The 24,857-nt window shown below is 46.1% G+C and overlaps 1 protein-coding gene across 1 annotated transcript in view; it reads left to right on the forward strand.

Moving 5' to 3' along the window:
* Positions 1-8,632: 8,632 nt before the first annotated feature.
* The window catches only part of LOC126209949 (uncharacterized), a 51,872-nt gene continuing 35,647 nt past the window's right edge, over positions 8,633-24,857 (forward strand). The window contains exons 1-2 of the mRNA XM_049939064.1: positions 8,633-8,773; positions 8,910-9,114. Coding sequence (XP_049795021.1) covers positions 8,633-8,773; positions 8,910-9,114 — 346 coding nt within the window. The remainder of the gene's footprint in view (positions 8,774-8,909; positions 9,115-24,857) is intronic.

The raw sequence follows: 24,857 nt of genomic DNA on the forward strand, positions 1-24,857 counted from the left end.
ATTAGCCGAGCGGTCTCAGGCGCTGCAGTCATGGACTGTGCGGCTGGTCCCGGCGGAGGTTCGAGTCCTCCCTCGGGCATGGGTGAGTGTGTTTGTCCTTAGGACAATTTAGGTTAAGTAGTGTGTAAGCTTAGGGACTGACTACCTTAGCATTTAAGTCCCATAAGATTTCACATTTGAACATTTTTTGAAAAAGATCCTGCAAGAATGGGACGAACGACCACTGAAAAGAATCATTCAACGTGACAGAAGTGCAACCCTTCCGCAAACTGCTTCAGATTTCAATGCTGGGCCATCAGCAAGTGTCAGCGTGAGAACTATTCAACGAAACATCATCGATATGGGCTGTCGGAGCCGGAGGCCCTTGCGCGTACCCTTGAAGGTTGCGTGAGACAAAGCCTTACGCCTCACCTGGGCCTCTCAACACCGACATTCGACTGTTGATGACTGGAAACATGTAGTTCATACAGATGTTCTACTTGTAAATATAATCGATTTTCTTGTTTCACAGAAGATAATATGATATAGTATTACTAGTACACAGGTATTATTAAAACAATTATTTGGCACCATGTTGTAGGTTGTCAGCTGTTTTTCTACATAGGAAAAACTGGAAGAACCTTCCACACACGGTATAAAGAACACACCGACGCCTTTCGACTAAACCATTTTGAAAAATCTACAATAGCTAAGCACATGTATATTAATAAACACAGACTTGACGACATCCACAACAGCCTAACTGTACTTCACACAGAACGCAACAGTAAAAAACTTAATCTATTAGAACAGTTACAAATAATGCTACACAAAGAAAAATATTCCGAAAACTTTTTGAATGAACAAACAGAGTTTAACAGCCACAATTTTTTCTTTATTTTTTCCTGAGGAATCAAATCTATAATAGTACAAACAGCTGACAACCTACAACATGGTGCCAAATAATTGTTTTAATAATACCTATGTGCTAGTAATACTATATCATATTATCTTCTGTGAAACAAGAAAATCGATTATATTTAGAAGTAGAACATCTGTATGAACGAGAATCTTTGGCATGTTTACGTTCCGCTACTACAATGTGCGAAAAAGTGCGTGACAATGTATATATCCCAGTATGTACTGCAAAATTAAGGATGTGTATTCTGTATACCAACTGCACAACCGAAGCAGACATCATACAATGTTAAACTGTTAGTTTCATATTATTAACGCTGTTGAACTTATATCTACAATATACCATGTTGTAACACAAAAATGTAAAGCAACAGGCAAACAACTAAAAAATCTGATGTAAATCACTAGAAAGCACCTGAAGATGAGCCTCCAGGGCTCGAAATGCATAATGCAGTAAATAAACGCAACTTGTGACTGAAGGCGGTTTGTTCTTCATTTTACGAAAGTAAAACAGTCGCGGACGAAACACTGAAAAACAATGGATAAAATTAAGTTTATCAGCTGTATCGGCTGCTACGGGCCTACTCGGCCCCGCTGGCGTCTCGCTGCAGAATCTCCAAACTGCCCGCACTGGCTCTGAATCTGCATCTGAATCTCTGACTCTAGCTATTCCGCTGCCTGGCCTTTTATTTCGTTTCTCATGTACTTGGGTGCACACGAGTTAATTTGTTTCACACGACCCTTTCATTTCTAAGTGATCGGATTGTACAAGCATGCCTACGTTTCCACACGATACTCTCGTTTCTAATTGGTCGGCTTGGGCAAGAATGCCTTTGGTTCCACACGACACTTTCGTTTCTAGCTGCACACAGCTTAATTTGGTTCCACACGTGTCTTTTCCGCACGTGACTGACACTCTCTCTTGCTGTATTATCGCCCTGGTGTTTGCGTCTTCCATTGCGCAAGCTTGATTCATGCTGCTTCCTCTGGCAGGAAGTCAAACACTATTTGATCAACAAGTACTTGGCAGCGTCCGCCGATTATCCTGTCCCTATGTCCTGGTGGACTATTTCTTAATGTCGGCAGGCTGTTTGCCTATGGAGCCTGGGCTCTTATTATGGTCACAAAAGCAATAATAAAAATTAAAATTTTCTGCAGTCACAACAAGGTAACATAATATTATACGACAAATTACGGTCGTAAAACACATATGGCCATTCTTTCTTGAACAGCCCTCGCATTCGTGTCTCATCAAACATAATTGTATGTCCCTTGGTTGTACAGGGCTCCGTCACGGCAGATTTCTCAGGCTACATTAATCGTATGTACCGGTGGTGCTCAGTACAACCACCAGGAATGGTGCGAATTGTTTGGACAATATACGACTTCCCACTTTGTCAAGACATTTTGTAAACGCTGGAGTTCCTCAATCCCATATCATCTTTTACCAATCCAATGAGTGCTCCAATCTCTGCCGCGGACGAAATACACTTTCGGTATTACAAGTTTGCAAATTCCTTACTTTCTATGAATATCTCCTCCAGCATGTGATAGGAAAGCAATCGATCTACGAGCATGTTCTGCCCGTTCCGACAAAGGTTCAGACACGAAGACAGAACTGACAGAGATTCAGATCTTCCAGTATCCGAGATGGTGTGAACCCTCCTCAACAACGTCCGCTGGACCCTGCGCCTTGTTTTGGTAGCACTCACTCGTAAATACCGATCCATGTGCGTTGATTTTCTATAAATACTTTTCCCAGAGTCTCATCGTCCTTTCTGTACATCAGTACAAACAGAAACGGAAGCTTTCCACCTCTACTGTGAACTCCATACTGCTATGAAGGCAATCAAAACGATTTAGGGAGCGGTTGAGAGCGTCTATTCCATGTGGCCACACCGTAAAGAAACCACCGACGTAGTTGCAAAAACAAGTGGGTTTTTAATTCGATTCATGACAAAGCTTCATCATTTCCATGTCCAGTTTTTCACTAATTAACATCGAGGGGTGTTCAAGAGCGACACCAGTCAAAAGAGCTCACAAGTAAATCTGATGGAGCAAGACACAAAAACTTCAAACGTAGTATAAATACCATAGAATTGCATATATAGTGTGCTCGTTTCCCGACGTGATGGCTAAGAGCAGACGCTAAATACATACGTAAGTTGTAATTGGAAGCATCCATATTGTTTACAGACAGTCATAGTCGAACCTTCCGTTACGCAATTTTTTTTTTCGCAACCGACCTGATCTCGCGGAAACGGTGGCATCAGGACGAAGTAAAGCAAAACGTCTTTTTCAGAAACGAAAGCGTCTTCCATTTTATTCGTCCAGCAGGGTCTTCCTTCAGTCTTCAGTCCTTAAGTAAAAGATCTATTTTCTTTGCATAATAGTCCCATGCAAGAAGGATTAATAAATTCGAATGTTCACTAATGGATCTGATTGCTGCTTTTTCGACAGACGAGATATATCCCACGTGATAGGACTCGGACGCAATTTACGCGAAACTTCTTGCCTGGTTCCTTCCGCTCGGTTCCACGGAAAAACTGAACATCACTTGCTCCAACGATCGAATGACTTCTATGATGGTAAAGCTGCGCAGCGTTGGAGAAAGTTTTGCGTCTTTTTCCAGTGGACGGTGTCCTCCACTCCTTTACTCCCGGGGTTAGTCACGATTCGGCGACCAGCCTCGTCATCCGACGTCATGAGTCGAGAACGAAGCATCCTAAGGAGCTGCAACATCGCAAAATATTAGTTTACACACCAGGAAGCAGACCGTAGTGATTTTTACTTGAAGAATTGCCCTGTATGGCTCTGAGACACTGACAGCAGGAGAGCCAGAATCGAAAAGATTACAAGCTTTTAAGTCATACTGCTTGAAAATGATCAGTGACAGGCAGAATGACAAATGAAGAAGTCTTGATCCACGTAGGGGAGAGAACATATTTGTGCAGGGCTATCAAGGAAGGGAGCGTCAGTAGGTCACCAGTAGAGACGTTCCAGGCTGATTGTGAAATTAATAGAAGCAGAAGTGCCTGGAAATGTAGGACGAGGAAGACCAAGACTTCAGTAAATCAGGCAGAAAAATAAAGGTTTGAAATGACGGTGTACTCTGAACTGAGGAGACTTACTGAAAATACGGTGAAATGGAGAATGATAATTTGGCTACTGCCCACCAATCTATCTATTGTAAAGGGAAGAAGCAAAAGATTAAAGTCGATACCATCCTCTACATGTGCAGTGTCGCCACACATGTTCCAGTGCTGTGTTGTGTTATTGTGTACACGTTGAAGAGCCAAAGAAACTGGTACAGGGACATGTATTCAAAAACAGATATATGTAAACTGGCAGAATATGGCGCCGCGGTCGAGAACGCCTAAATACGACAATAAGTGTCTGGTGGCGTTGTTGGATCGGTTACTGCTGCTAAAATCGCAGGTTATCAAGATTTAAGTGAGTTTGAACACAGTGTTATAGGCGGCGCTCGAGCGATGAGACAAAACATGTCCGAAGTAGCAATGAAGTGGGGATTTTCCCGTAGGACCATTTCACCGGCGTACCGTGGATATCAGGAATCCGGTAAAACGTCAGATCCCCAACATTGCTTCAGCCGAAAAAGGTCCTGCAAGAGCGGGACTAACGACGACTGAAGAGAATCGTTCAACGTGACGGAAGTGCAACCCTTCCGCAAACTGCTGCAGATTTCGGTGCTGGGCCATCAGTCAGTGTCAGCGTACGAACCATTCAACGAAACATCATCGATATGGCCTTTTGGAGCCGAAGGCCCACTGGTGTACCCTTGATGGCTGCGGGACACAAAAGTCTGAAGCCTCGCCTGGGCCAGTCAACACCGACATTGGACTGTTGATGACTGGAAACATGTTGCCCGGTTGGACGAGTCTCGTTTCAAATTGTATCGAGCCGATGGACGTGTACGGGTAGGAAGACAACCTCATGACTCCATGGAGCGTGCATGTCAGCAGGGGACTGTTCAAGGTGTTGGAGGCTCTGTAATGGTGTGGGTTTTATGCAGTCGGAGTTATATGGGACCCCTTATACGTCTAGATACGACTCTAACAGTTGACACATACGTAAGCATCCTGTCTGATCACCAGAATCCGTTCATGTCCGTTGTGCATTTCGATGGACTTGTTTAATTCCAGCAGGGCAATGCGACACACTACACGTCCAGAATTGCTACAAAGTGGCTCCAGGAACACACTTCAGAGATTAAACACTTTCACTGGCCATCAGACTCCCCAGACATGAAAGTTATTGAGCATATCTTGGATGCCTTGGAACGTGCTGTTCAGAAGAATCTCCGCCCCCTCGTACTCTCACGGATTTATGGACAGCACTGCAGGAATCATGGTGTCAATCCCTTCCAGCACTACTTCAGACATTAGTCGAGTCCATGCCACGTCGTGTTGCGGCGCTTTTGCGTACTCGCATGGGCGCTACGCGATATTAGAGAGGTGTACCAGTTTCTTTGGGTCTTTAGTGTCACTCGCGTGCTTTGTATTGCCAACAACGAGAACACGTTCCCTGCACAGCGGGTAGGTTTAAATTTGGTTTATTCAGGAGTGTATACAGTAAAGACCAATACACAATACACACACTTCCCCGGCAATACTGTTGCATTAAAATTGAGCGGCAACAGTCTTGGTGTTGGCCCGAGCGGTGCATAATGCATAGAGTGAAGCAGAACCGCAGTTTGCTGCCGACACACTGCGCTTTTGAGGACTTCCCGCGCACGACCGCAACACGGCGCGCCAACGCGGGTGCGGCCGGGCCGCCGACACAAAGGGAATTCAGCGCCACCGGCCCTTTGTTTTCTTTCCTTCGCAGGGCAAGCGCACGCACGCACACAGGATTAAAATATTTTTCCTTGTTCCGCGGCGCGCAGTTTCTGACAAATACACCGCCACCCACACCCCACAACGCTCGCTTGTTGAATCTGCGTGTCCTCTGTGGATGGGGCAAAACAAAGCCATGTCGGAGCCAAGTGCTCGTAATGCGAGGCACTGTCCAAATGTGTGCTACTGCAGGCTGAATAGCAGCGAGTGTGCCACAGTGCCACAGGGATGCGTTCTGGGGCCATTTCCTTTTTTTTTTTTTTTTTTTCTTTTGCGATCCATTTCTCCTCGTCTTCCACATGGAAATTAACCTCATTCCATATCTCGTGCCGTTTAGACAACTGGCTGGTATAAGTTTTCCTCTCCTACCAAAGGGATGAGACAAAAAATCAATCCCGCTCTTCAGTTACAGTGTAGAATACAGATGAGGTAACATCATGGAAAGTGGTTAACTGAATGGGACAGTGTTACGACAGGTAGAAACACAGCTTTCTTCTGGGTGTTGGAGGTTGTAATCCATATGCTGACAGCTCATGAACTGCACCACCCTTTTCGAATTTGTGTGTTTTCATTGGGTGGGAGAAACAAAACCATGTGGAGCCAAGTCCTCATAATGCGGTGACTGTCCAAATGTGTGGCACTCCACGCTGATTGATGGCGCATGTACCACGGGGATGCTTTCTGGGGCCTATTTCTTTTCTTTCATAATCTATCACGTCTTCCACACGGAGATTAACCCTCCGTCGGTCGCACTTGTGCGAAAAAAGCGCAGCTACAGTTTTTTGGTTCGCTCTCCTGCTTAAAGGCGAACAATGGCTCCCCTTCCCCAGTACCCATCCGGCTCGGGAGGTCTTACCAACCTCCCATTATTGTTGTTGTTACTTCGACACTGGAGCCGGAGCCAGAGAAAGTGGCCAAAAAAGCACATTGCGGCCGAAGACGTCACACTTTCCGAGGTTCGTATTTTGAATTTTTGTCTTGCATTCATCTTTATTCGTTATATATCATTAGTTTATAAGGTTATTTTGTCGTATTTCTAGATAACAATTGTGTTCCATGAGGTGTGCGAAATTTGCACATTGCGGCTGAACTCGTTGTGGTGAAACTAATTTATTTCGTTTGTCCTCTGTTCCAGATTTTTAGACACTATGGCGAAGAGAACGTTCAATCTGACAAGGGAACCTCCCCATCGCACCCCCCTCAGATTTAGTTATAAGTTGGCACAGTGGATAGGCCTTGAAAAACTGAACACAGATCAATCGAGAAAACAGGAAGAAGTTGTGTGGAACTATGAAAAAATATGCAAAATATACAACCTGAGTAGACCATGCGCAAGATAGGCAAAACATGGAAAGAGCAAGAGCAGGAGTGCCGTGGTCCCGTGGTTAGCGTGAGCAGCTTCGGATCAAGAGGTCCTTCGTTCAAGCCTTCCCTCAGTTAAAAAGTTTAACTTTTTATTTTCAGTTTATGTGACAAACGCTTGTTTGGGAGTGATTATCACATCCACAAGAAAACCTAAATCGGGCAAGGTAGAAGAATTTTTTTACCCATTCGCCAAGTGTACAAGTTAGGTGGGTCAACAACATATTCCTGTCATGTGACACACATGCCGTCACCAGTGTCGTATAGAATATATCAGACGTGTTTTCCTGTGGAGGAATCGGTTGACCTATGACCTTGCGATCAAATGTTTTCGGTTCCCATTGGAGAGGCACGTCCTTTCTTCTACTAATCGCACGGACAATTATCAAAGTTCAGACACTCTCACATAACCAACTTCGCTTTCCAAAATTCCAGGTCATGTTCAGATTTGCTTGGACATATGCAGGATTTGACGGTCTACACAAGGAAAAGTTTGAAAACGTTAAAAACATATGTACATATGTTTTGACAGAGCACAGGGGTAACTGTGCGATTGTGAAACTGTTGCATTCATTTGTTGCAGTTTATGTGACAAATTCTTATGTTTTCATCACTTTTTTGGGAGTGATTATCACATCCACAAGAAAACCTAAATCGGGCAAGGTAGAAGAATCTTTTTACCTATTCGCCAAGTTTACAAGTTAGGTGGATCGACAACATATTCCTGTCATGTGACGCACATGCCGTCACCAGCGTCGTATAGAATATATCAGACGTGTTTTCCTGTGGAGGAATCGGTTGACCTATGACCTTGCGATCAAATGTTTTCGGTTCCCATTGGAGAGGCACGTCCTTTCTTCTAATCATCGCACGGTTTTGCGGTGCGGTCACAAAACACAGACACTAAACTTATTACAGTGAACAGAGACGTCAATGAACGAACGGACAGATCATAACTTTGCGAAAATAAAGAAAGTAAACTTCTCACTCGAGGGAAGACTTGAACCAAGGACCTCTCGTTCCACAGCTGCTCACGCTAACCGCGGGACCATGGTGCTCTTGAGTTCACACTCTCCTTGATGTTGCCTATTTGCGCATGGACTACTCAGTTTGTATATTTTGCTTATTTTTTCATAGTTCCACACAACTTCTTCCTGTTTTCTCGATTGATCTGTGCTTAGTTTTTCACGGCCTATCCACTGTGCCAACTTATAACTAAATCTGAGGGGGGTGCGATGGGGAGGTTCCCTTGTGAGTAACGAGAGCCGGCCAGAGTGGTCGAGCGGTTCTAGGTGCTCCAGTCTGGAACCGAGCGACCGTTACGGTCGCAGGTTCGAATCCTGCCTCGGGCATGGATGTGTGTGTTGTCCTTGGGTTAGGTTTAAGTAGTTCTAAGTTCTAGGGGACTGATGACCTCAGAAGTTAAGTCCTATACTGCTCAAAGCCATTTTTTGAGTAACGAGAAAGATGTCGAGAAGGTAATAAGACTTTTGTCAGCTGATAATGACGAAGATACAATGCTAACAGAAGATTTAGCTGAAGAAAGCGATATTGCGTCAGAAGATGGGGTTGAAGAAAGAAAAGATGATACGGCTTCTGAGCAAGAGTTTACTGACAATCCTGGCGATGAAGAGGCTTGTGATACTGAAGAAGGAGAGGCACTATTAGAGAAAGATAAGAAGACCTAATGGACCAAGAAGCCACCGAATCGGGGAAGGCGCAGACGACCACAAATTATTATCACTCGCCTTTCAGGAGTCGTAGGAGCAGCCAGAATGGTGAAAACCAGCTTAGTGTTGGAATCACTTTTTCATTGATGCCTTGCTTGAAATGATGGTGAAATACACCAATCAGTATATCGAGAGCATCAAGGGGAATTTTGCTCGAGCGAGAGACATTACGTCAACAGATACGACTGAAGTTCGGCCGTTTATTGGTTTACTGTACCTTGCAGGAGCCTATAAGGCCAGTCGTCATAGTTCAGAAGAGCTTTGGGGTCGTGAAAACGATGGAACTGAAAAATTTGGCCTGGTTATGAGCCTAAGACGCTTTAAAACCTTGATCAGGTGCCTTCGCTTGGATGATGGCAATTCTCGAGAGCAAAGATTGACAGGCATTCATGAAATATGTGGAGAATTGTCAAAACTCTGTTGGAGAGAATGTCACCATAGACGAACTGCTTCGAGGTTTCAGAGGAAAATGCGCCTTTCGTCAGTACGTTCCTTCGAAACCCAACAAGTGTGGGATCAAACTGTTCGCCCTCGTGGATGCAAAGATGACCTACTCGTGCAACTTGGAAATGTACACTGGTACGCAGCCTGAAGGTCCTTTCAGGGTGAGCAACAAACCACCTGACGTCGTCAAACGAATGGTTCAGCGCTGACTGGGAAGTGGACGAAATATCACGTCAGACAACTGGCTTACCGACTTTGCGCTTGTTGATGAGCTCAAAAGCCATAAGCTCACCTATGTTGGTACGGTAAGGAAAGACAAGAGAGAGTTGCCTCCAGCCTTTGTGAATGTGAAAGGAAAGAAAGGGTATGACAGTATGTTCGGGTTCAACGATGGGAAAACTCTGGTCTCGTACATTCCAAGAGAGAAAAAAAAATGTTCTCCTCGTTTCTTCCGTTCATAACGACGATGGTATTGATCCTTCATCTGGGCAGGTCAAGAAGCCAGAGATCATAACATTTTACAACTCCACAAAAGGTGGAAAGGATACTGCAGACCAGATGTGTTCAACTTATGATGTATGTAGAAACAACAAGCGTTGGCCAATGGTAATATTTTATTTAGTGATGAATTTGGCTGGGATCAACTCTCTACTCGTGTATTTTGGCAACGATCTTGAACCATTGCGCAGGTGTGTGTTTCTCGAAAAGTTGGCCCACGAGCTTACTCTCCCAGAGCTGTAGAGAAGGAGCCAGAAGAGGCATGGAACCCCCTTTAGACTCCAAATCCGCCTGAGGAAGTTCAACCCCAAAATGAATTTTGATAATGATGACCGTAAAGACGAAGCACCCTTCGAGAGGCGTAGATGTGTGCCTCGCACGACTGAAACTGGTCTGAGGAGGCTTACAGTGTCTAGGTATCTGTGTTGCGCCAAACCGATATGCAATAAAGATGTAAAGACGTCTGCGATGAGTGCAAAGTTGCCATTCTTCCAACTTTTTCTGACGAGCCTAAAGCCAGCGAATCTGAGGAGGACTGAGCTCACTGGGAACAGACTGAGGTGCCTATGTGGTTTTTTGTGTTTTCTTTTAATGTTTATGTCGCCATTCAATCAAAATTGTGACTGAAGTACAGTGGAGGGCTAAAAAAATGGTTTTTTAGGTAATAAAAATCTTCATTCCTTCAATTCTTTTTTTGATCTCTTAATCTAGATCCTAAAGAAGGTTAATACAAAGGCATATTCACCTAATCCAAAACGAGATGGGAATTATGGCAATTTAAAATGTGTACTTTTTTGGTGCATTGCGACTGAACGAAGTTACGAAAAGGTTGCGACTGACGGAGGGTTACACTTGCATCAGATGACGTGCTTTTTAGACTTCTCAGATTTTCAGTTTACCTTTCCTACTTACAGCATGGCACACAAATTAACCCTTCCTACTCAGTTACAGTGTAGAAAGCTGACTCCATAATAACTTGGAAGTAAAAAGGTGAGTTCATACCGAGTGGTAAACTGAACGGGGTAGTGTTGCGACAGGCAGAAGTGGTTACAACTTTCTTCTGAGCGTTGGAGAGTGGTGTAAAAGAAATCACATACAGACATCATGACCATATGCTGATTGTTCACGGACCACGACTCCATTGTTGAACTTGTGTGTCCCCTGTGGATGGGGGAGTGCGGGGGGGGGGGGAGCCATTGCTAGTAATGCAGGTCACTGTCCAAATGGGTGCAACTACATATTTATACCAGCGTATGTGCCGCAAGGATGAGTTAGACAATAACTAATTCCCGCTTTCCACCTTGCTGTGATCGCTCTCTGCAGGGAAAACGATATACACTCCTGGAAATTGAAATAAGAACACCGTGAATTCATTGTCCCAGGAAGGGGAAACTTTATTGACACATTCCTGGGGTCAGATACATCACATGATCACACTGACAGAACCACAGGCACATAGACACAGGCAACAGAGCATGCACAATGTCGGCACTAGTACAGTGTATATCCACCTTTCGCAGCAATGCAGGCTGCTATTCTCCCATGGAGACGATCGTAGAGATGATGGATGTAGTCCTGTGGAACGGCTTGCCATGCCATTTCCACCTGGCGCCTCAGTTGGACCAGCGTTCGTGCTGGACGTGCAGACCGCGTGAGACGACGCTTCATCCAGTCCCAAACATGCTCAGTGGGGGACAGATCCGGAGATCTTGCTGGCCAGGGTAGTTGACTTACACCTTCTAGAGCACGTTGGGTGGCACGGGATACATGCGGACGTGCATTGTCCTGTTGGAACAGCAAGTTCCCTTGCCGGTCTAGGAATGGTAGAACGATGGGTTCGATGACGGTTTGGATGTACCGTGCACTATTCAGTGTCCCCTCGACGATCACCAGTGGTGTACGGCCAGTGTAGGAGATCGCTCCCCACACCATGATGCCAGGTGTTGGCCCTGTGTGCCTCGGTCGTATGCAGTCCTGATTGTGGCGCTCACCTGCACGGCGCCAAACACGCATACGACCATCATTGGCACCAAGGCAGAAGCGACTCTCATCGCTGAAGACGACACGTCTCCATTCGTCCCTCCATTCACGCCTGTCGCGACACCACTGGAGGCGGGCTGCACGATGTTGGGGCGTGAGCGGAAGACGGCCTAACGGTGTGCGGGACCGTAGCCCAGCTTCATGGAGACGGTTGCGAATGGTCCTCGCCGATACCCCAGGAGCAACAGTGTCCCTAATTTGCTGGGAAGTGGCGGTGCGGTCCCCTACGGCACTGCGTAGGATCCTACGGTCTTGGCGTGCATCCGTGCGTCGCTGCGGTCCGGTCCCAGGTCGACGGGCACGTGCACCTTCCGCCGACCACTGGCGACAACATCGGTGTACTGTGGAGACCTCACGCCCCACGTGTTGAGCAATTCGGCGGTACGTCCACCCGGCCTCCCGCATGCCCACTATACGCCCTCGCTCAAAGTCCGTCAACTGCACATACGGTTCACGTCCACGCTGTCGCGGCATGCTACCAGTGTTAAAGACTGCGATGGAGCTCCGTATGCCACGGCAAACTGGCTGACACTGACGGCGGCGGTGCACAAATGCTGCGCAGCTAGCGCCATTCGACGGCCAACACCGCGGTTCCTGGTGTGTCCGCTGTGCCGTGCGTGTGATCATTGCTTGTACAGCCCTCTCGCAGTGTCCGGAGCAAGTATGGTGGGTCTGACACACGGGTGTGTATAAAGGAAGATTAGGTTTTAACAATACATCGATGGTAAGTTCATTGGCCACAGAGCACTAGCATTGATAGGTAAAATAACAGGAAACCTCAATTTTAATGGGGACTGCATTCGGAAACCTCCCCAAAGAGAGAGCCCAGTGTCTTACCACTATGCTACCTGCCTCCGTGGGTCGCAGTGCAGGAGATGACTCGGCAGTTGAGTTTGAAACCTGGTTGGTAGGTACTCAGAGAGCGCACAGGATAAGGTTACGATTGTGGGAGTGTGGATGGGGCCGTAAACAGTTACTGTCAGTTGCACAATCAAACACACAACTTTATTTTTCTAAGAACCACTTATTTACACATTGCTTTAAAAGATCACAGTTAGACAATATGACTGAAGCCCTGGTTAAAGAAAACTTGAGATGCTTTCTGGGCTTAAGGCCCAAAACCACACCAAAAACAAGAATGTCTGAAGACCTGACACAAAAATCAAAAGAAATCAAAACAGAAGGTAATTTTTTTAAAAAAATGACATGCAATTGAAAGCAAATTGCGGCTGAAGGCCTACACTACACGGCTGAAGGACAACTATAATTAAAACCCATCATTAAAACATTTTTTTCTAACCAAAAAATTTCGTTTTAAACTTACAACAGAAATCCTAATTAAAGAAATATTAACTTACTGCATGGCTGAAGGCCACAAACAAATTTGAAACAACGGCTGAACGCCTGAACAACAAGTCAGACAAACAATTAAAATAAACGCCATCCTTCTTATAAAAAAAAATCCTTTAAAGAATACACACGGCTGAAAGCCTTATTAAAAGGGGTTCACGTAAATCCTCAGCTGAAGGCCATACATAACACATCAAACAACTAACGGCTGCCTGGATTACAAGCAATTTCAGAAAGAACAAATTCTAAGGAAAAAAAAATTTAGTAAAATCAATCTTCAAAATTTTAATTTAACATGGCTGAAGGAACTGAATTAATACATGGCCGAAGGCCTCGCACAATATTTCAAACTAAAAAGAAAATCACAAACAAATAGAACAAGTGACGCTCAGAAGTGTTCCGAGGGTCGGCCTGAGAAGGTAGCTCAAACGTAACGTTCCAAGATGCTACTCCAGGCGAGTGTAAAATGAATGTGCCCAACGGAGTATAATAAAGGCTAATATGAAGATTTGGCCCTGTCTGACAACCCCCTGAAGCAGATCTTAGGATCTCTTAATTCTATAAATTACAATCTAAACGTAAATGAATGATGAAGGCAACTAATTCTACTAAATGATAAATGTTGTTCCTGCTTAAATATTTATTGTAGATTTAAAAAAAAACTTATATTGCAAAGTTTATATTCCCTAAGTAAAATTACTAATCAATTGCCCAACGTTTCCCCATATTATGACTGCGCGATCTAACACCAATAACGCGAAATGACTGACATCACCTACGTACCAAACACTAGAAGACACCACTTTCAAAGGTGATCTACGGTAGCCGGCCGAAGTGGCCGTGCGGTTAAAGGCGCTGCAGTCCGGAACCGCAAGACCGCTACGGTTGCAGGTTCGAATCCTGCCTCGGGCATGGATGTTTGTGATGTCCTTAGGTTAGTTAGGTTTAACTAGTTCTAAGTTCTAGGGGACTAATGACCTCAGCAGTTGAGTCCCATAGTGCTCAGAGCCATTTGAACCATTTTGATCTACGGTGGCGTGGAACCTCAGTGGAAAAAAATGGTTCAAATGGCTCTGAGCACTATGGGACTTAACTTCTGAGGTCATTAGTCCCCTAGAACTTAGAACTACTTAAACCTAACTAACCTAAGGACATCACAAATATCCATGCCCGAGGCAGGATTCGAACCTGCGACCGTAGCGGTCGCGCGGTTCCAGACTGTAGCGCCTAGAACCGCTCGGCTACTGCGGCCGGCCAAACCTCAGTGGAAATAAACTAACGTGACCACAGCTGTTTAGCTTTATAGCCCTAATAAGCCGAAGCAATTTGCGATATCACCGTATGTACTGCGTCCGGTGTGTTGAAGTGATGGTTCTCGTACTCGTCTGCGACGATGGAAGAACCCCAGCCGCAAATAAACTCTTTCAAACACTAGGACTGCAGAAGGCGTTCCTCTGACTAATATAATACTGTCTTCTCCTCTCTGTGTGCTACAGACGAGAAACGTGAAATCCCGACCACAAGGGCGGAGTTAAGATAACGTCTCGACATAAGTACAGGCAGCGGAAGTGCTCCCAATTACTGAACGCTGCGTACTCAACGACGACTTCCAACCCGGAGGTGAAGTCCAGAATCGTATAGCTTCGCAACAGTACAGTGCCTAACTGTTCTAACTCTACTGAGAGCAAAGACAGCAAGTCCGTCTGGACCAACAAAAGCTGATGACGAGCGACTGTCACACACGGGCGCTCACAAAGGAAGACCGCGTCTCTCCAGTGCTGGCTTCCCAGCAAGGCTTGGCTCCCCACCTTCGTAATTCCGAAAGCGAATCATAGTCCGGAAACCACGGAATGTATTTTCCCTCTCTATAGATTCTTCCGAACGCCGACCAACCATATTTTAGTCTTTTATCGTCCAGCGCGAAAAGTTTTCAAGGAAAAACCTATACTCGCGCAATGGTACGCTTTTGAGTAAAAATCCTTGGAAATAACCCAGCCTGCGTGGTTTTTGAGCTGCCCTTCTTCGTTCCTCTCACCTGCGTCCAAGATTTTCAGCGTTTCCGAAGTATAATACTTCCGGTTCGGCTCCAAACAGGCCCGCAGTGACTCTATTGTGCTCCAGCGCTTAGGTGCTACGACGTCCGTATTGCTATTTCCTGTGTTTAAGCAGGACCAAAACACCTGTGTGGGCCTTCCACTCAGGGCTTCAGTTCCGCCATCCTGTTCCAACCTCTACTAGTATAGGCAATCATTCATTACGCCATTTTTATAATGAAGACACTCCGTCACCTTGCATGTAATAAGCGCTAACAATTATTTACAAGACGTACGTGACAATGTCATTCTCCTTTATATATTCATATATACGATGTACAACCTACCTCATGATACCTAATTGTGTTGGAGATCACGGTAAAGTATGTGGAGAGTGCTTGTAAGGTGCGAAATTATAGCCACCTTACAAGGTGAGGTGAGACAGGCAGCCAAGAGTTGAAGTTAAATAATTGGATGGCAACCCAAACTAGGGAAGGCCCAAGGACCGACCAACAATTTAACCAATTCTCTTCCGTCCGACCAACTGCACAACGATGGAAAATATAGGCCAAGGATGAGGATACGAAACAGCACTACGTCTTCAGAAATTGGCATCTAAAAACAGCCAAGGGAACAATAACCACTCTAAGTAATATACACTCCTGGAAATGGAAAAAAGAACACATTGACACCGGTGTGTCAGACCCACCATACTTGCTCCGGACACTGCGAGAGGGCTGTACAAGCAATGATCACACGCACGGCACAGCGGACACACCAGGAACCGCGGTGTTGGCCGTCGAATGGCGCTAGCTGCGCAGCATTTGTGCACCGCCGCCGTCAGTGTCAGCCAGTTTGCCGTGGCATACGGAGCTCCATCGCAGTCTTTAACACTGGTAGCATGCCGCGACAGCGTGGACGTGAACCGTATGTGCAGCTGACGGACTTTGAGCGAGGGCGTATAGTGGGCATGCGGGAGGCCGGGTGGACGTACCGCCGAATTGCTCAACACGTGGGGCGTGAGGTCTCCACTGTACATCGATGTTGTCGCCAGTGGTCGGCGGAAGGTGCACGTGCCCGTCGACCTGGGACCGGACCGCAGCGACGCACGGATGCACGCCAAGACCGTAGGATCCTACGCAGTGCCGTAGGGGACCGCACCGCCACTTCCCAGCAAATTAGGGACACTGTTGCTCCTGGGGTATCGGCGAGGACCATTCGCAACCGTCTCCATGAAGCTGGGCTACGGTCCCGCACACCGTTAGGCCGTCTTCCGCTCACGCCCCAACATCGTGCAGCCCGCCTCCAGTGGTGTCGCGACAGGCGTGAATGGAGGGACGAATGGAGACGTGTCGTCTTCAGCGATGAGAGTCGCTTCTGCCTTGGTGCCAATGATGGTCGTATGCGTGTTTGGCGCCGTGCAGGTGAAGGCCACAATCAGGACTGCGTACGACCGAGGCACACAGGGCCAACACCCGGCATCATGGTGCGGGGAGCGATCTCCTACACTGGCCGTATACCACTGGTGATCGTCGAGGGGACACTGAATAGTGCACGGTACATCCAAACCGTCATCGAACCCATCGTTCTACCATTCCTAGACCGGCAAGGGAACTTGCTGTTGCAACAGGACAATGCACGTCCGCATGTATCCCGTGCCACCCAACGTGCTCTAGAAGGTGTAAGTCAACTACCCTGGCCAGCAAGATCTCCGGATCTGTCCCCCATTGAGCATGTTTGGGACTGGATGAAGCGTCGTCTCACGCGGTCTGCACGTCCAGCACGAACGCTGGTCCAACTGAGGCGCCAGGTGGAAATGGCATGGCAAGCCGTTCCACAGGACTACATCCAGCATCTCTACGATCGTCTCCATGGGAGAATAGCAGCCTGCATTGCTGCGAAAGGTGGATATACACTGTACTAGTGCCGACATTGTGCATGCTCTGTTGCCTGTGTCTATGTGCCTGTGGTTCTGTCAGTGTGATCATGTGATGTATCTGACCCCAGGAATGTGTCAATAAAGTTTCCCCTTCCTGGGACAATGAATTCACGGTGTTCTTATTTCAATTTCCAGGAGTATATGAACTAAACAACTTAAAAGGCTGTCGAACTACACACCGTGCCGGACAGCATCAGCACATCGAGGTAAGGCACACTGCCAGAAAACTACACTGAGGACCAGGGCAGGTAACTGGGGAGTGTTAATGGACACAGGGCAGAAAATACCGCTGGTGCACTTCACTGGCAAGTAACAGTCAGTTTAATAATTAATCATAATATAGGAAGATGGCTGCAAGATTTCGCTGACTCCAACACATCATAAGTTGCTGCTGGCCCAAACGGCCCAGGGAGCAACAACCCACTTCAGAGTCCAGGTTCGGTGGGCAACGAACTTGGTCGTTCTCACAGCTAGCGCCTCACGATCCGACAGCGCGTGCAAGCCGCCAGCAGTCCCGGCCTGGCCTCACTCCGCGGAGACTTCCTCACTGCTCCGTCCCAACCGACTGACCACATGCAGCACGCAGACAGCATTAAAACACCTGCTCAGTCAAAATCCCACAAGCTACACACGGTTCCACGAAAACACCTCCACCAGCAACTCGAACAATACTAAAATCAATGACTGTGGAACAACAAGGACAAATCACAAGTCGACACACACAGAGAACCCAGAAGGGGTCGGCGACCAAATACACGTTGTCCGATGAGACTACCGATCTACGGTCGCAGGTTCGAATCCTGCCTCTTGCATGGATGTGTGTGATGTCCTTAGGTTAGTTAGGTTTAAGTAGTTCTAAGTTCTAGGGGACTGATGACCTCAGACGTTAAGCCATTTGAACCATTTTAGACTACCGACCAAACCACCAACCAAGGTCGTGCCCACTCAAGAGAAAGAGGTTCACAGACTGAGCAAGCCACTAGGGCGTTGGTCAACCTTTGCTCCTTAAGCTTTTCAGCTTGAGCTGTTACATGTCCTCCTGAGGGTTGATGCTAAATTCTGGCGCGTTAGATCGTCAGAATCCCAAACCAGCTGCAAGGCCCTACCCATAATGCTTCAAACGTTGTCAATTGGGGAGAGATCCGACGAACCTTGCTAGTCAAGGTAGAGTTTTGGATACATGAAGACAAGCAGCACAAATTCTCACGGTATGCGGGCGGGTATTATCTTGCTGAAGTGTAAGCGCAGGACGGCTTGTCACGAGTGGCAACAAAACGGAGGGCAGAATATCGTCGACGTAGCGCTGTGCTGTGAGGGTGCTGCAGATGATAACTAAAAGGATCCTGCTATGGAAAGAAATGTTACCCCACACCAACTCCTGGTTGTCGGGCCGTATGACAGGCGACAGTCAGGTTGGTACCCCACCGCAGTTCAGAGCGTTTCCAGACACATCTTCACTGGTCACTGGTGCTCAGTTCGATGTATGATTCATCAGTGAAGACAATTCTAATACGGTCAATGACATTCCATGCCGAAGACGCGCCTGGAGAGGGTAGGAAACAAGGAATTGCTCCACCACTACCTACCAATCTGACATGGTGTCCACTATTTACAATCCTACGAATATTAAAACTGGGAGAAGTTCCATCGTTCATGACATACATGTTATGTGGCTCTCGTGAAGTCACGTATTCTAGCAGAACAGATGTTCTCTAAGAAAACATTGTAAGTTTCTCTGTTGAGCCTGCGTCGAAGAACATGATGCCTAATCGAACAGTCACTAACAATGCAGGCCCAGACCCTGACAGAAAATCTTTGTTCATAACGTCAATGGCAAACTTTCGTAAAGATTCTCGACAGTCCATAATGATGATCATTTTCATCCATTGTCAGCGAAGTTTTTCTCCATCCAACTTTGTTTAAATTCTTCAGTACAACTTATTGCATACTGTTTATTCAGTATTATTCAATCCAGCTGTGTTTCTCATGATTAATGTGATCATGAATAGGATTAGAATATGAGCTCTAACATGGAAATAAAGTTTTTCGCGACACGCGTCGCAATCCTGCAAATAGTGGTATAGGAAGGTCTGGAGAGTCTGATAAAGAAAAGAAAAAAATGTTTGTCTCGTAAACAACTCGCCTTACTTCTCGACATACTTAGTCTCCTTCGAGGGATGTACACTTCGTCCAGTGGTCTTGAGCTACCATCGGTAAAATACGTTCTGTAAGACTATGCAAAATACTCATTAACTGCAACTATCTTTTCCTCATTTGATGAAAATTTCTTGCTAGCAAGCCAATGTTTCAAGTTAGGGAACAGGTAGAAGTCACTTGGGGCTAATTCTGGTGAACAGGATGGATGAGGAACCAGTTCAAAGCCTAATTCCTACACGTTTACCATTGTTATCCCTGATGTGTGGGATGGGGCATTATCCTGGTGAAGGAGGATTCTTTGCGTGTCAACCCTACTCTTTCTTCACGCAACGCAAGTTTTAAACTATCCAACAATGAATCATAATAGGGTCCAGTTATGGTTCTGTCTTTTTCCAAGTAAGATATGAGTAATATTCCTTGAGAACCGCAAAAAAGGAGTGGTCATCACTTTACCAGCTGACAAAATAGTCTTTGCATTATCCGGTTAATTGTCACCAGTCTTTGTCCATTATCTTGACCGTCGTTATGACTCTGGTGCGTGGTGATAGACGCAAGTTTCATCTGCAGTCACAAATTGATGCAAAACCACATGTGGGTTGAGATTAAAGATCGCTAGGCATTGTGCTGAAATGTTGTGCCGAGTGCCCTTTTGGTCGACTGTGAGCAATCGCGCCACCCCACCCACCCCGCACACAGCTTCTTCATAGCCGATCCTCCACGCAGGACACTAAACACTCGCTCAGTTGTGAGGCGTACAATCTCAGCAATCTCATGAAATTTTATTCGGCTGTCTTACATTCGGCCTGGGCGCGTTCGTCTTTGGCGACTCTCCGACGACGTTTCATTAATTAAAAAGCAAATAATCTTCAGTGATGATGCACAGGCCGCGTGAATTTAATTCAATTCTTTCTTGATTTGTGAGGCAGTCCAGTCCTTCAAACGAAAATGGAAATATTTAACATCAGTAAGAAACTCTATTTTCTCCATTTTCATGCGCGGTCGACACACAGACAAATTCAGAGTGCTGTCAACAATGAACTGTACCGTACACTGTTGAAATTCTTTGTACGAACCTTGGAATAATCAAGCTTACCAACCATGAAGGGAAAACAAAAATATTTCATTCTTTCGTGGAAATTTACCAAACTTATCAAACCAGCCTCATACGAACTAAAACACGAAATATTTCCATAAACTTAGACTAGTACGTATCTTAAGCTCAGGGATCTATAATGGTGGTAATGCTCATGCACCCATTGGTGTAATTTAGGAAACCAGATTCCTTATTTGTACAACTTGCAGAGGATTAGAAAAAATAAAGTGCAGTGCTTTTTTTTTCAACAAAGATAAAAAGTCAGTCGTGAACTGCACAAGAAAATATTTACTTGACTCACTTTACCAGTTTCGACAGCTTATACTGGCATCTTCAGTAGAAATAGGCTCAAATCACTGGAGAGCCAAAGTCCAAATAAGAATTGGACGGTAGTGTCCTTTGCTATATAATCAATAAAACAGAGTGACATTGCTACACTCCTGGAAATTGAAATAAGAACACCGTGAATTCATTGTCCCAGGAAGGGAAAACTTTATTGACACATTCCTGGGGTCAGATACATCACATGATCACACTGACAGAACCACAGGCACATAGACACAGGCAACAGAGCATGCACAATGTCGGCACTAGTACAGCGTATATCCACCTTTCGCAGCAATGCAGGCTGCTATTCTCCCATGGAGACGATCGTAGAGATGCTGGATGTAGTCCTGTGGAACGGCTTGCCATGCCATTTCCACCTGGCGCCTCAGTTGGACCAGCGTTCGTGCTGGACGTGCAGACCGCGTGAGACGACGCTTCATCCAGTCCCAAACATGCTCAATGGGGGACAGATCCGGAGATCTTGCTGGCCAGGGTAGTTGACTTACACCTTCTAGAGCACGTTGGGTGGCACGGGATACATGCGGACGTGCATTGTCCTGTTGGAACAGCAAGTTCCCTTGCCGGTCTAGGAATGGTAGAACGATGGGTTCGATGACGGTTTGGATGTACCGTGCACTATTCAGTGTCCCCTCGACGATCACCAGTGGTGTACGGCCAGTGTAGGAGATCGCTCCCCACACCATGATGCCGGGTGTTGGCCCTGTGTGCCTCGGTCGTATGCAGTCCTGATTGTGGCGCTCACCTGCACGGCGCCAAACACGCATACGACCATCATTGGCACCAAGGCAGAAGCGACTCTCATCGCTGAAGACGACACGTCTCCATTCGTCCCTCCATTCACGCCTGTCGCGACACCACTGGAGGCGGGCTGCACGATGTTGGGGCGTGAGCGGAAGACGGCCTAACGGTGTGCGGGACCGTAGCCCAGCTTCATGGAGACGGTTGCGAATGGTCCTCGCCGATACCCCAGGAGCAAAAGTGTCCCTAATTTGCTGGGAAGTGGCGGTGCGGTCCCCTACGGCACTGTGTAGGATCCTACGGTCTTGGCGTGCATCCGTGCGTCGCTGCGGTCCGGTCCCAGGTCGACGGGCACGTGCACCTTCCGCCGACCACTGGCGACAACATGGATGTACTGTGGAGACCCCACGCCCCACGTGTTGAGCAATTCGGCGGTACGTCCACCCGGCCTCCCGCATGCCCACTATACGCCCTCGCTCAAAGTCCGTCAACTGCACATACGGTTCACGTCCACGCTGTCGCGGCATGCTACCAGTGTTAAAGACTGCGATGGAGCTCCGTATGCCACGGCAAACTGGCTGACACTGACGGCGGCGGTGCACAAATGCTGCGCAGCTAGCGCCATTCGACGGCCAACACCGCGGTTCCTGGTGTGTCCGCTGTGCCGTGCGTGTGATCATTGCTTGTACAGCCCTCTCGCAGTGTCCGGAGCAAGTATGGTGGGTCTGACACCCCGGTGTCAATGTGTTCTTTTTTCCATTTCCAGGAGTGTATAAATATATCATATGGACGATGAGTAGCGAACAGTTAACTGTCAAATCGTAAATCATATATCGTACGAAAGCCAGCCAACACGCTAGTTACCAGTAGAAAACAGTTAACTGTCAGACCGCTAATCGTACAAAGGTCAAGCTGGTAGCCAGTGTGCTGGTTAACTTCGGTACGATTTGCGATTTGACAATCAACCCTTTCCTATTCCTAACACATTTTTACCAATTTCACTCTATTTTATTGATTCTGTACTAACTGATTCACCCGTGGTTAAGGGTAGCGTCTTTGATTATTAATCAGAACGTTATTCGTCTCGGGTTCGAACCCTGCCACCGCTTAAACTTTGAATAAAAAATTATCAGCAGTGCCTGCCCGAAGTTTCCGGCATAAGAAGTAACCCTCATTGTGCCAACGGCCTTCTCAAGAGAGCGGAGGAGCGGACCTACCTTCAGAGCCCTCTCTTGCCCTTGGGATGGAAAACTGCCGCTAAAGGCGGAGGAATCTGCAATGATCAACTGCTTGAGGATCCTGAAGGCAATAGGAACCACTGCATTAAAGACACACAGTGTGTATCCACAGCACATGCGGCCTGGAATTGAGAGTCTCATGATGATCCCTCCTTTGGGAAAAGATTCCGGGAATAGTCCCCTCTTCAGATCTCCAGAAGGGGACTGCAGAGAGAGATTCAGTAACCAACGAAAGGATAACTTTCTACGAGTCGGGACGTGGAATGCCGGAAAACTGAACGTCGTCGGGAAGCTAGAAAATCTGAAAAGGGAAAAGCTAAGACTCAATCTAAATATAGTGGGGGTCAGTGAAATGAACATAAGGATTTCTGTTCGGGCGAGTACAGCGTAGTATCAAGAGCGGCAGAAAATGGTATAACAGGAGCAGGATTCGTAATGATTAGGAAGGTAGGGCAGAGATTGTGTTACTGTGAACAGTTCAGTGATAGTGTGGCTCTTATCAGAATCGACAACAAATCAACACCGACTACAATAGTTCAGATATACAAGGCGACATCGCAAGCTCAAGATGAAGAGACAGAGAAAGTATATGAAGAGATTGAAATGATACAGTACGTGAAGGGAGATGAAAATCCAATAGTAATGGGGGATTGGAACGCAGTTGTACGAGTGGTAATGGAAGGAAAGGTTACACAATAATATGGGTTTGGTGGCAGGCATGGGAAAGATTAATTGAGTTCTGCATTAAATTTCAGCTAGTAATAGCGAATACTCTATTCAAAAATCACAAGAGGAGCAGCTATACTTGGAAAAGGGCCGGTTGATACGGGAAGATTTCAGTTAGAAGAAAGCATAGTCAGACAGAGATACGAAATCAGATACTGGATTATAAGGCGTACCCAGGAGCAGATATACACTCAGATCACAATTTAGTAATGATGAGGAATAGACTAATGTTTAAGAGACTAGTCAGGAAGAACCACTGCGCAAAAAAGTAAGAAACGGATGTACTAAGTAATGAAGAGGTACGCGTGAAGTTCTCTGAGGCTATAAATACTGCGCCAGAGAATAGCTCAGTACGCAGTACAGTTGAAGAGAAACGGATATCACTAAAAAGTGTAATAACAGAAGAAGGTAACTGCGAAGAAACCGTGGGTAACAGAAGAAATTCTTCACTTGATCCATAAACGAAGGAAGTATAAAAATGTTCAGCGAAATTCAGGAATACAGAAATACAAGTCACTTTGGAATGTAATGAATAAAAGTGCTTAGGCGAAATAGCTGCATGGTAAATGTGAAGAAATCGAAAAAGAAATTATGGTTGGAAGGGCTGACTCAGATTATAGGAAAGTCAAAACAACCTTCGATGAAATTAAAAGCAAGGGAGGTAACATTAAGACTGCAATGGGAATTCAATTGCTAAATGCAAACTAGGGAGCAGATTGGTCGAAAGAATACATTGAAAGCATCTATTCGGCGAGGACTTGTCTTGTGACAGAAGAACAAACAGAAGTCGATACAAAAGAGTAGGGGATATAGTATTAGAGTCAGAATTTAAAAGAGCTCTGGAAGACAAAGTCAAATAAGGCAGAAGGAATACGTAACAAACAAATCCTAAAATCACTGGCGTAAGTGGAAACTGGAATAAGGGGCAACAAAATGACTGTTCACGTCGGTGTGTAGCATGTATGAGTCTGGCGATATACCATATGACTTTTGGAGAAACTTCATCTACACAATTCCGAAAACTGCAAGAGCCGACAAGCTTAACAGCTAATGCATCCAAGTTGCTGACAAGAATAATATACAAAAGAATGGAAAAGAGAACAGAGGATGTGTTAGATGATGTTTGGCTTTAGGAAAGGTAAAGCCACCAGAGAGGCAATTCTGACGTACGTTGCAGTTGATAATGGAAGCAAGATTAAAGAAAAATCAAGACACGTTCATGCGATTTGTCGACCTAGGAAAAGCGATCTACGAAATCAAATGATGCAAGTTGTTCGAAATTCTGAGAAAAATAGGGGTGAGCTATAGGGAGAGAAGGGTAAAGCGCAATATGCACAAGAACCAAGATGCTGGAAGGCAAGGGCGAAGTGTTCGGATTAAAAACGGTGTAAGGCAGGGAAGTTGTCTT

This window comes from Schistocerca nitens, chromosome 10 (assembly GCF_023898315.1).
Source record: "Schistocerca nitens isolate TAMUIC-IGC-003100 chromosome 10, iqSchNite1.1, whole genome shotgun sequence".
Lineage (NCBI taxonomy): Eukaryota > Metazoa > Arthropoda > Insecta > Orthoptera > Acrididae > Schistocerca > Schistocerca nitens.